This window comes from Apostichopus japonicus, chromosome 12 (assembly GCF_037975245.1).
Source record: "Apostichopus japonicus isolate 1M-3 chromosome 12, ASM3797524v1, whole genome shotgun sequence".
Classification (NCBI taxonomy): domain Eukaryota; kingdom Metazoa; phylum Echinodermata; class Holothuroidea; order Aspidochirotida; family Stichopodidae; genus Apostichopus; species Apostichopus japonicus.
The window spans coordinates 19,944,098-19,957,922 of NC_092572.1; the positions used below are offsets into that span (position 1 = coordinate 19,944,098).

A 13,825-nucleotide genomic window follows, 5' to 3' on the forward strand; every position below is an offset into this window, starting at 1 on the left:
TAGTTAATCAAAGGACAAAAGGAATAATGCAAAAATGTTAAACCATTAGTAGTTCGGATTCACCATTGTCTTGTTTGCATCATAATGATGCCACTTATTTATTGTACTGTACATACATTGGGTGGTAAAAAGAGATATTTCTTGATAGTTAAATACAAAAACCTTACATTTAACCTTTAAAGTTGACCTTTAATATCTTCACCTTCACTTTGCTTTTCCTAGTATGTTAATGTACATCAATGTGATAAAACTAACCTCAGGAAATACACTGGTGTCTTTGTTTCAAATTAATAACAGATCTGCCCTTTCATATCTAGGCCTGCTGGGACCCATACAATTGTGTCAGTCATATACATACATATATATATATATATATATATATAAATATATACATACATTAGTCTAAGTAAATAGTAAATAATAATGTAAACATTAGAAATCTCTCAAATCCCATTACAAACTGAAACTATTAAAACCGAGTTACTTTTACTAATTGTTGTATTGCTGCGTGCAGTAACGTCAAATGTAAAGATTCTAGAGATTAAAAGTATGCATCGATATTTTAACCAATAAAACTTTCTGTCAACTGAGACGGTGTGAAAGAGAGTCATTGGAAGTACGATAGATTCATTTTGCTTTATATGTTTTTATCTGTCTGAACATGTTCTACTGTATAACTGAGAAGGTTCTTTGATTCACGAGGCAATTACTTCGATAACAAGGACACATACACTGCAAAAACTCCGGTGTTAAAATTTTGGATTTAGCTTGTCGGTGTTGAATTCAGTGTTGATTTGACACCAAAGAGAATGCAATCTGACCTTAAACCTCGTTTAGGTAGAAGTTTCAGCCAATCCCTTTCCAAGTTACTCTCCTTACCGCGTAAATACATTATGTCATAGAAACCGGGACTCCTAATTGGTCCATAGTAGTTGCAGTAATTATCATATCGATATCGTCAGCAAAGCTGATACTGCCAAAGTAGCGCAAAGCAGACGAGGTGCAAACGAAGGGGGAAAAATGCTAATTGTTCGTTTATTTCGAAATGAAGCAAGGAAGGTTGTGGTGTTCAAGGAATTCAGAGATTTGATTGAAACCGGTATGCATTCTTTTGGAGATAATCTGTGTATAGCCTATAGGTTTAAACTTTCTCGTGAAAGGATAGGCAATCTACGGAGGCAAGGGAAGGTTGCCTTTCATTACTTCATTATAGGCAGATGCCTAACAGACATACGCCTATTGCGTAACTTAGGCCTAGGCTAATTGTTGCCGAAAGCCCTGTAGCCTCTAAAGGCCCAAAGCCTAGGCCGAGTATTAGATCATGTGTAACGTTATATGTCATTGCGTAGAGCTATAGAGCTGGCAGTTTAATTACTACTTGGCCTTCAACAGGGCTGTGTATCACTATTATATGGATCACTTTTAAATTAGAGTAATTCTTTCCATTTTACTAATACAATGTGAAATGGAGAGTGATAGTGATACCATAGACCTACTCCATACTCCCCATATAGGCTAGTCTCGAATATAATGCATGTATGATGTAGCCTAGCCCAGTTCAAATGGTCGTTGACGACTTGACCTAGCCTATATGTTTAGTTTACGCCCCAGCTAGTTTAACTTAATTAGGCCTACAGTTCTATTGGCCACCAACAAAACTAGGCTAAGACTAGACCAATGCCCTTAAAGTCGCCTCACACTCATCATCAGACTGATTATAACGCAGGCAACATAATTTTAAGGTGGGTTCTCAATCGTTTCGTGCTGCGTTAAGCTGCTGTCGAAAGACATAATAAATAAGTTGCATTAAATCTCTTGCTGATGAGCATGTCTTATCATCTCTGTGTTCACAAATAGACTTTTTATCATTAGTACTAGTAGGCTTAAATGAAATTGTTACACTGGAAAGCCATAGGGCATCAAATTTCATGCCTAGTAGTTTGCATCCCTCAATAATCCACAAGAACATTTTATGCAGATTAAGCCTACACAAAGACCAAATATGTGATAGGCCTTAAATGGTTTCCAATATTGCCAATTGATGACAGACTGCATATCTTAGATTAAAAGAATCTATGAAAAGCTTGTTTGTTATGTTGGTTTTGGCCAACATTGGACTGCGAAACGAAGCGTATGTCTAGCGTACATGCTTAGAAAGGCAAAAAAGTAGATAATTTTGAAGCACTGCCACTTCATTGCATATTTATATTGTCAATCTTGATTTCCAAAGGAAAACACGTACTTCAGGTCTATGTGATTTTAATGTAGGCTTTTTCTGCAAGGCATACACAGGGTGAACGTATTGCAGTCTACATAGAACATGGTAGTTTTATTACCAATAAATGTTGGCTAATTGCCTCGTTAGGGCAAATTCATAATAAATCAGCAGTTGGTCACCATTTAAATTACAAATTCAGACAAATGAAGCCCCAACTCTTTGTCACTATGTTTCTGTTTGTATCTTGCAAACATGCAATTTGCTGAGAAAAATGACTTTGAGCATGAGTTAGACATGACCCTCCCTGTGCAGGCCAGCTTAAGGGAGTAAATTTAATGATACATGGTCAAGGGCTGTTAAATTTAATGCGTACAGACCTATTTCAGGGCTAATTCCTAACAAGATAGACCTAATTAATATTTGCATGACTAAATCAAAAGTATGGCACTTGCTGGTTTATTCTATTTTCTTTCATATATGATACAGCAAAGAAGAAATTCAAAATTGCTGAAGATGTGATACTTGTGGATAAAGAGGATGGAGCAGAGATTGATGAAGATTCTCTTGTACCTCTCCTTGAAATGGAGCCAAACACAGCCATCATGGTGTTAAAGAGAGGTGAAAAGTGGGGTAAGTGGCAAACAAGGAAGCTACAGACAACGCAAAATACTCTGCTGACATGAATAACCAGATGTGTTCCCGATGGGAAAATGTAGGTTATTGTGGTGGGATCTCTGACAACATTACCTTAAGAAGGAATAAGCCTATACCTTTTGTCACAGAGAAGATCCCAGAGGTCCCTCAAAAATGACATTTGTTGTTGTTTTTGCCTCGTTTGGTGGATAAAACCTCAGACTGGCTCTTTGATCCCCAGCATTTCAAATTGGGAATTTTGTTCAGTTTTCATACCACATTGTGAGTAGTGTGTAAGCATAGTTTATACAGTGGCAGTCACGATCATATGGTCAAGATAACAAGGGTTGAACGTTGAATTTTGACTACAGTTCATTAGCGTTGTATTGTTTTTTCCATAATTTAGGCGATTCCCACACATAAAACATAGAAGATTTAAAGATATGTCTCATGTAGTGAGGGTATATATACAAGTACAGCAACACAGATAAGGCTTAATTGCAACTAAGGGGTAGCAGCGCTGCGGCAGTTTTAATGTATGGCTCTTATGACTAGTTCTGTGAAGTTTTGAAATCAATGTGTTACATTACTTGCCATTTTTTGTGTGGTTGTAGGATTGATTACTGATTAACCAATTGAAAAATTTGACCGATTATCAGTTCATGGATTGTTCGAAAATGCACATTCCTATTCATTACAAGAAATGTGTGCACCTATCTCTAGCTATGTGCTAAACATCAGATTTTCTTTCCTTTAGTATCTCCAGCAGCTGCAAGGGTTAAAATAGACAGCAATTCAGATACTGATGTAATTTCTGAGGAAGATGATACTCAAGATCATGTTAATCTTCCCTCCACCAGTTCTGCACCTCCCATGAAAAGATTTAGGGGAACAGAAGCAACAACAGATGAGGCAGCTGAGGTAATCACATTTAAACATCTCTTTTAATGTTAAGGGCTTACCATTCAATGGAAACCTGCAACCTGGCAAAACATTTGCTCCAATTAGCAAGTATTGGCATCCTCCTTAGCATGTAACAATCTTTGTGAAAATGTATTGTAATTATTGATAATGCTTGAATCCACATTGCTCCCAAAGACTTTGGATATAGCATGAAACAACTCAAGAAGCAGCATACATTGGTGATGGATTTGGGGTTTTACATCTTGACTGAACAGAAATATTACTTTTGAGATGTTTCAAATTTGCTATTAACTTGCAAGATTCTGAACAGACTATAACCTAACAAACTGATGTAGCCTTAAACATTATGGGTTGAGGTGGGGGGGGGGAAGGGTGTCACCAATGTAACCTATGAATGGATTTGGTGGGAAAATAAGTGGGACTGACGTTTAGATGCTCGGGAGATCTCCTGCAGAAGTGAACTCTGGATTTGGAATGGTCTTTGGTTATCCAATTAGGATTTCAAAGGACTTTAAAAAACAATATTACTAATATTAAAATAAAAAGAATGAAGGTCTTTTACTAATTTATGTTACCAAAGCTCTGATTATGAATCTCTAAAGTTCATTACAACTTTCAAGAATCCTTGTATTTTTTTTGTACACTTTATTAAAGCTCATAAGGGCAGTTCTTCAAAAAAGTGCAAGTGGGGCCACTGTTTTAGCTGAATACAGAGCCCAAAAGTGTCTGAGCGAAAAGTCCAGGAGATTGTTGGTAAACATTGTAGTTGCTAACATGATGGAAGTACATGGGTAAGTTTTTTTTTTGTACTTGTAAACATAGAAAATCATGATTGCTGCAATGAAATGTTTAAAACTTTAACGTGTCTATGAACATGGATTAATTGACACTTGTTGTAAGTATGTAAGTGCTCCATTGATGAAACATTTAGATGGTCAACCCATGAAGATAGCTGGAAAATTGGAGTGTGGCAGTAGCAATCTCTGGCTGCCACACTTGTGTCAATTTTCAACCAGGCTAATTGGTATGTGCCCGTTACAGAATTGAATCCCGGTCAAAATTGATGGCAAAATTTTTACCCATTTTTGTGTGCTGACAAGAAAACAAATCTTGGATCCTTAAAATCTTGGATCCTCACACGCCCATAACTTTGCATAATTTTGAACCAATCGTTTTAGCAATGCAGTGGCTAAATTGAGGACCTAGGGAAAACAAATTCTCAACTTTTGACTTTTGTCTCAAAATTTTGACCTTTTCACTCACAGTATGAGTGTTCTTGTCAAAACTGTAATTTTACTCAGTCAAAATTGTGGCTTCTTGTCTGGGAATTTTGGCTTTTCAGTACACAATCTTACTATCTCAAACTTTTGGATTTTGGTATCAAACTGTTGCCTTTTCATCCCAAACAACTGACTAATTTCTATCAATTTTGACTTAATAAGTTATCATAATGACTTGACCTTTCTGTCTCAAAATTTTCACCTATTTATCTTACAACAGAGTTAGTTTTTGCTAAAATTGGTTGATATGTCATATTTTCAGATAAATTACACCCTTACAGTTGTAGGAGATATTTGAAAGCTAGTGTGGTGTAATTGAGACAAGGAAATCAGAGATCAGACCCTTCAGGATATCAGATCCTGATGTATTACCAGTGTAAATTATGCATATCAGATCCAGATCAGAGTTCCTAATTTAGAGCTTGAGAGCGACCAGGATTAATGGCAGATCAGTACCACGCTCGAGATCAGTTCCCTCTTTCTTTTCTTTTTTAACTGTAAACAAGGTTGAGTGGTGACCATTCAACAAATTATTAGCCGAAGATTCAAGTACATACAGTAGCTGTTTTGTCGACAGGATAGTTAATAAATTCCTATTTCTTGATCTCGTGAGGGATCTTAGTAAGTCAAAAGATCCAATATTAATACCCCACATTTCAAGGGGAGGGGGAGTCTGTTGCTTTGTCAGATCTGATCCTGAGCTGGGGATCCATTGTAAACTTGGCCTTAAAGATCTGCTGCATTGGCCTCAAAGTAAGCACAATAATAGAAAAAATGTGTTTCCTTTCAAGGACAGTGATGTGACATGTATCAACCATTGAACACCAGGTATTGCTTTTCATTCTAAATATTCTCCACAGACAATACCATATGCTGAAAGACTTAGGTTATTGAAATTGTGTACACAAATACTTAGTGGGGCTAACCCCGGCAGTTCAATTTCATGATGTTAGAAACTTTCCTAGTTCATAGCATGTTATATTTGGGAGCTGTGACCAATACAGCAGATAGCTGAGCTCCTTTAAAGAACTTTTTCTCTTCTGTGCAAGAGAATTTCAAGGCCCAGGTTATTAAATTCTGCATTGGTCCATTGTTGTTTTTAAGACATACATAACATTTGAACTGGCCATTATTGCAGGTTTATGGCAGATTTGTGGTGAGAGAAGGGCCTTTAAATAATCACTCATTTAATAAGGCAAACATGTAATACACTTATATATTTTTTATCCCTAAATCTACCATCACAGACGGACTCCACCTACGGTCACAAAAAGAAAATATGCAGTTGGTATTGTCAACCTGTTTGAAAACCTTAAAGACCCATACACACCAACAGGTCATGTAAGTAATGAATTTAAATAAACTGCAGGAAGACCCAAGACCCCAAACCAAGGGTTTTGTGGCTTTGGCACTTGCTGTCATAGGGACATTGTTGTAAATTTTGGAACCATGCTTCAAAACAGTTGTTCTGCAGTATCATAGTTTAACATTAATTGCAGGGAAATAGCATACATGTATAGGAAGAGAAATGGTTTGTCTAATGCAGGGCCAGTCAAATATTACATTATAGGTATCATGATCCTTCCAGGGCAAGAGGAGAACTTTTTTCTCACTTAAAATGTTGGGACATGCATGATTTGGAACTGGACATTGCCATGGAAAACATTTCATCCCCCCCTCTGCAATTCTTCCTCTAGACCCCCATGACTTTAGTAGAAATAGAGGAAGTTGTGGTTAAAGGTCTCTTGTATAAGGGCTGTAGTTTTGCTAGTTCAAACTAAAATTACTGCCACATACTCATAATTTCTGAGAGTGTTTTTGATTGTAAAGATGTCTTGGAAGCTACTTCTGAAAACTGCTAGCAATTTTCAACCTACAGCTTAACTTGGGAAATGACATTAAGAACTGGATAGTGGTACATAAAATGAACCACAGCTAGTTAACTAGGTACATTTCACTTTTATTTTCAGGAAGCTTTTTATGATGATAGAACCAATACAGGATTCCTTGCAGCAAGGATAAAAAACGTCAATAGAGGAGAACGTCGTTCTGAACAATCAACCATAACTCCAAAGGACCCTGCCTGCAAACATGATGGAGGCCCCATGCTTAAAAGGGCATTACCTGCTGTGTCTGATAACCTGCAATCTGAAGATAACACTACAGCAGATGTAAACTGGATGAAACATACCCCTGCTGTATCTACGGATTCTAATTTGGTCTTTGAGAAGATGAAAAATACTCTATTAGTGAGGAGAAACATGGTCAATGCTATGAATTCAGCAGGGCATATAATAGAGGAATTTCCACAATTCAAGATTACTCCAGGCCTTGTGAGTATGACACAAAGTATTCTGACTGGTTTCATGTATGCAATTAGACTGTGGATTGCATGCATTTACAAGTGTGCGGGGGGATATGTCTGTCATGGGGTGAAGAATGGTAGATAGTTTCCATTTATGCCTGCATGGTCACTGATTAGTGATCTCCACAGTTCATGAGCAACCTATTCTTGAGCTGCATTCAGAGCTCTACAACAATATCAGCTAGTAAGACTCAAAATAACAAAAAATAATGGACAACCTCATGGCAATAAACAAATGATGTTACTTCAGCAATTTTTGGAACTCCATGAAAGATTTATTTCCAGCTTTTTGTGTAGACAAAAAAACACAAGCTGTCAGTTTTGCCAGCCATAACCAATGCATTCTTCCTCCTGTGTAACAATAAAATGCTAAAGAAACTTCATTGTGATCCATTTTTGGTATGTAAAGTAAATGCTGTAATTTTCTTGCTTGCAGATTGAACAAGACTTCAGATTATTGTTTCCAGAGGAATACCCAAAGCTACTGGAACAGTGGCCTCTCCTTAAGCAGAAAGTTATTGCTCTTGCAAGAAAAAGCACCGATAAAGGCACCACTGCTGAGCTGCTGGCAACAGTGGACCGTGGACCACGTGAGGATTTGGAGTTGGGAAGTAAGTTAACAAAGATGCTTCACTTCATCCCTTCTCCATCCCCTACATCACCAGTTGACACATGCAGAGCTGGTGGAATTGACTTTGTTGCATTACACTCATTACTCAGAGGATGGTGATCAGATGCCATTGTTTATTAATTGATACTGGTGCAGTACCCGCTGATGTGCTGAAGGCCACTTGAAATCTGTCAAGTTGTGAGAGCCCATAGTCTGTCCAATTGAAATCATGTGACTGGTTTTAAATGCATGAGGAAATCTCCATGATCATCTATAAATATTAAAGCTCACAAATAATATTCCCCCATTAAAATTAAGATAATTCTAAGCTTAAGAGAGCAACATCAGCTCAGTTCTCAAGTAGAATAAAAATAGGGGGGGAGGGGTATTAGAAACAGCCAAATTATGGAATAAGCATGCCACAGGGAGCTGCATAAAAAACTATCCAACAGCTAAAATATTTACAGCTTTCCAATGGCTTAGTAACAGTTTTTTTAGAAAGCAAATTATCAATACATGAGTTACTACCTCAGGTTATTAGGTTATGCATAAAAGTCTTAATCTTCCTTCCCATGTATATTTCTACTTTTGCAGCTTGAGGTTGATAAATTCCAAACAACAAAAAGATCATTTAACTGAACACTTAGTGCCATGTCTCTTTAATTAATACCTTTTCATTTTAATTTCTTAGGCTGGGACAAAGAGACCGCTACCATACTGCTGGTGCTCTGTCTGTTACCACCTGCCAACCATGGACGTACTGGAGTGTCAAAATTGCCAGTGATTAAAGCAGTGGACTCTCTCATTCAGTTTGAAAAGGTTTGATAATTTCTGTGTTAATGTATTGTGCAGGGAGGATATTGGTGAACATAGCACTGCTAGTAGCTCCTTCAAGATCAGCAGTATTGGCCTCAAGTATAGCATGCTGTAATTGTAAAAGTTTGATATGATTATGAAATCAATTAACCTGCTACCTGCCTGCACTGCCTTACAGTGATACGAATAGTAGCTATAGTGTGCAAACAATTACCCCAAACAACTTAACCCAAGTATCCATGTGCCTTTGCACAACCCAAGTCTAAAATGGCCATTTATTTTATGTGGCCAATGACTGATATTACTTGCAACCAAAAGTCTTATGACTTTTGTCAGTGGTGTAGTTCCTCCTGTTTCTGAGGCACCAGATTTGATGACCATTGTACTTAAAATATTCCTGTGAACATTTCTTCTGCAGTGCAAAGATATGATGAAGCACTGCACCATAATAACTGTGAGAACTGTCTGGATGTACTATTGCAAACTTACTGCTCTTTTAGCAAGCCAGTACTGATGAGCTTAAATCCAGAACAGTTTTACCATTACTTGAACTTAAAGATTGCATTTTGTAGGTTTCATTTCTTATAATTTATTACTGTGCTGTTGTGTTGTCTGCTTTACAGAGTGGATGTAGTATTGATGCTTTCTTGGAGAACTCCTCAGCCATGCAGCCGTATATCCTGGCACTTGGACCAACCAAAAGCAGCATATCACAGTACTTCATTGTTGTAGACCATCTTGCCTTACCCTGTGCGGCACATGATGCTTTAGGGGCATTTGATGCACTATTTAAGAGTCACTATGTGTTTGGCCTCCACTACAGTAAGCATCTCCTTAACTTTTGGACATTTCTTCAAACTACAGTCTATGGAATAGATATCAATAATACTCATCAGACACCACGTGTGAGGGCACTTCGATCGAAATTGCAAGAATGAGTTGTTTTAAATGCAAAGCTCATCTTGGTAGTGTACCTAGGATACTAAGGCACATGAGATTACAACATGGATTTTATGATGGGCAGAATCTATTGCTGAAATGTGGCCAGGGGGCTTGTTGTCAGACGTTTTTCTCATTTAGTGGATTCAGGAAGCATTTAATTAAGCATGCTCCATTTTCATTACCAGATGGACCTCAGGAATGCATGGTAAACAATTTGGGGGATAATGATGTTGAACCTATTGAATATGATGATAATGTAGAGGGAGATCAACTTGCTACCTCTGAAATCATTTCCCCTCAGGAACTTCAGAATCAGGCAGCGGGATTAATATGTAAACTGTCTGAAACCTCAAAGATCTCTCAAAATACTCTAAACCATATTGCCAACTCAATGGATAATATTATTGGTGAAATCACAAGTAGTGTGCAAGCTGTTGTTGACAAAACCTTCCAGGAACATGGATTGGAAAAAGATTCTGATGTTTACCATGATATCAAAAAACACATAGACAGTCTATCAAATCCATTCCAAGAACTAAATTCTGATTTCAAGCGAAGAAAATACTTTAGCTTGCAGGGAATGGTAGAACCTCATGAAATATCATTGGGAGTACGTATGGAGAGTCGCATTAACAAAGTCACAAGATTGCATGAACAAGTACCTGTGAATAATACGTTTATATATATACCAATTATTAGAACACTGGAGCTGCTGCTCAAGCATCCTGATGTTTTGCATTTTGTTACTCATGACCACAAAAGTCGTGACGGTGTTATCAGGGATTATTGTGATGCAAATCAATTTCAGCAAACCCCTATCTTTCAACAAGATTGCAATGCTTTTCAGTTGCATTTTTTCTATGATGATTTTGAGACAGTGAATCCCTTAGGATCAAAAACATCTATTCACAAAATAGGTGCATTCTATTTTGTTTTAAAAAATCTACCTCCAAGGTTTAATTCTAGTTTGAATAACATTCACTGTGCTGCCCTCTGTCATACGGAAGACATAAAGAAATACGGGTTTGATCCAATTCTCAAACACATAGTGAAAGATATAAATTACCTGGCTGAACATGGTATTCTACTTCCAAGTGGACATTACAAAAAAGGTATCATTACTCAGTTTAGTGCAGACAATCTTGGTGCAAATTCATTATTTGGTTTTGTGGAGAGCTTTTCAGCAAGACATTATTGCCACCTTTGTTTGACCAGTCGTGAAGATGCACAACTACTTTACAGCGAAAAAAACATGCAAATGAGAGACAAAGATTCCCACAATTTGCATGTTCAACAGGCAGAACAACTTGAAACTGTTCATGTTCAAGGTGTAAAAAGGGGGTCAATTTTAAATAGTTGTGCATCTTTCCATATTCTTCGTAACTTTTCTCTGGATGTGATGCATGATCTTCTTGAAGGTGTGGTCCAATTTGAAATAAAACTAGTATTATCATATTTAATATCAGATAGAGAGTCACCTCTAATGACACTAGATCTTTTGAATAAAGAAATCACAAGTTATGACTACGGATCAACAGAAAAGTCAAACAAGCCCTCACCAATTAAATTACATTCACATGGCAATTCTATTGGTCAAAAGGCTATGCAATCTTGGTGTTTAATTAGGCATTTGCCACTTATTATTGGACACCGTTTACAGGAAAGGGACATGCCTTATTTTGAGCTGCTGTTGAAGTTACTAGATTGTATGGATATAATTTTTTCACCTAAAGTAACTCATGGGTTAATAGCTCAATTGAGTATTCTTATTGAAGAGCATCATTCTAAATTCCGTGAGGTATTTCCAGCTCGTTCTCTCATTCCAAAGCATCACTTCATGGTCCATTATCCTACTTGTTTGAGAGAAGTGGGTCCTCTCATCCATGTCTGGTGCATGAGGTATGAAGCTAAACATGATTATTTCTGTCAAATTGCTGATAATTGTCGAAACTTTAAGAACATATGTAAAACTGTAGCAAAAAGACACCAGATTAATCAAATGTACAATTTTAATTCAAAACAGTCATTAGAGACTTTTTATGTGGGACCTGGTGCAGAAACAACTGTATCAAATTTATTATCGGATTGTATTGACTCTGTTGTCTCAAAAGTGCCAGATGCTACCCTTCTCACTGAAGTGTTTGATACAAACTGGGTGAAGCTTGGTGGGACTGAATATAAGCGTCACCATATGCTTCGCTATGACATGGATGACGTGCCATTGTTTGGTCAGGTAAAGCACATATTGATTTATAGGGATATTGTTTATTTTGTGCTTATAGTTTGGAGCACACTGTTCTACAAATCATTGTTTCATGGATTTGCTGTGAAAGAATCAGTACCTCAGCAGACTGTTGTCAGGAAAACCAGTGAACTTGTTGACTTCAAACCACTGTCATTACTGAGGAGTCAATCCAGATGTGATCATCACACTTATGTCTGTCCAAGGCACATAATTTTTCAATGAGTTAAGTTTGCACATTTTTTGACTGAAGTATCCCAGTCGGTGTTCGTTTCCAACAATTGTTTTATCTGTGAACAGTGATTAGCTTGTTTCGCCAGCTAGAAATTTAGTGAACATGCTACAAATTACCTTTTAATCAGTGTTATGTGATTGCTAATGGTTCAGTTATGTTCAAACATATAATTATCACAGTAACACCAATAGTAACTTGTTATTGGTTTCCATGCACGTGTTTACCAGTTTGAGACAAAGGTATAATATTTACTTTAAGCATTTATAATATGCAAGGATTATGATCTGATTTACCTTCATTAAAAAATAAGTTTCTAATCAGTTTATGGGCTTGCTCATGTTAGACAAGCTTTTGTTTATTCTTGTTTATGCACTTGATAAGGTGTTTTCTGTACAACTGATGCTTCCAAGATGAATATAAAAACGTGTAACACATTGAAAATGACATCTATGGTTTTATCTGTTGTTTATTGCTTATGCGTATTGTCCAGCCCAGACTTGGGCGATACCTTGGAAAGGTGATATACAAAAATACAGAATTAACACAATCTGGATGGATAAAAAAACCTGCAAGTCAACATCAGTGGGAAGATCTAAATAACACCATTTTTGGTGTTAAAATCAATTCAAATAGTGTTAGTTGTACACCAACCAGAGTAACAATACCAACACCAAAGATAATGAATTTAACACCCTTTGTGGTGTAAAGAAAAGGATTCTCAACTTGGTGTTAATTTAACACCTGCTGGTGTTGGCAAATATGCACTCCAAAAACAATACAAATTTAACACCATGGGTGTTAAATTTAACACCCGAGTTTTTGCAGTGTAGGGGGCCACAGAAAGAAGGAAAAGAGTAATTAGGACAAAGTTCGGGAGTACGAACGTGGAAGGGAGACTTCAATATATTGTTGTTCAATGTTGTTCAATGAAAACCTCACCCCCATTTTTTCATCATACCTCGTCACAGGGGTTTCTAACGTGTACGTGGTATTAGACGATATATATTCCAGACAAATAAGTCCCCTTGTTGCACAATTGAACCTTCTTTTTAAATATAAATCTCGTTACTTCAGGATGAGGACCTAGCCCCGCTCCTCCCAAAAGGATCTCGAAGGAAGTTTTTTTTTCCATCTTTGATATGTTAATTTAAAATGAAAGGAATCAAACCAGAGAGGTATGTGATAAGATATTAGGCAAAACATATACCTTTGGTTTACTGATACAAAATAATGTCCTAAATTGCGACGAGGGATTACATGAATTAACACTTCGTTAGTGCGCAAATATTTATCTTAATATTTACATTTCTATAAGGTCTCGTTTCATATTAAATGAATAATATAATACAACAGCAACAATGGCTGCTCTAGGAACAATATGGTACCATATCAGATGTAGGGCTTCGAAAGAGAAGAGTAGGGACAGTTTACAGTAGAATATGGAGAGTGGTTTTCTAGCACCAACAGAAAGTTGAACAAACTAGAAAGTTCAGGAATATGAAAACGGTGACGTATTATTCGCCATATCGTCACAGGGTGTAACGTATACTGTGAGCCTGA

The 13,825-nt window shown here is 37.0% G+C and overlaps 2 protein-coding genes across 2 annotated transcripts in view; one reads left to right on the plus strand and one right to left on the minus strand.

Moving 5' to 3' along the window:
* The window catches only part of LOC139978057 (receptor-interacting serine/threonine-protein kinase 1-like), a 117,273-nt gene that overhangs the window by 52,800 nt on the left and 50,648 nt on the right, over positions 1-13,825 (minus strand). The gene's annotated exons all lie outside the window — the stretch shown is intronic.
* On the plus strand, positions 734-10,859 carry LOC139977718 (uncharacterized). The gene is made up of 9 exons (XM_071987227.1): positions 734-1,099; positions 2,705-2,848; positions 3,609-3,772; positions 4,430-4,566; positions 6,303-6,396; positions 7,026-7,388; positions 7,857-8,031; positions 8,722-8,849; positions 9,470-10,859. The coding sequence occupies exons 1-9, from the start codon at positions 1,021-1,023 to the stop codon at positions 9,782-9,784; spliced, it is 1,599 nt and encodes a 532-aa protein (XP_071843328.1). The 5' UTR covers positions 734-1,020; the 3' UTR covers positions 9,785-10,859.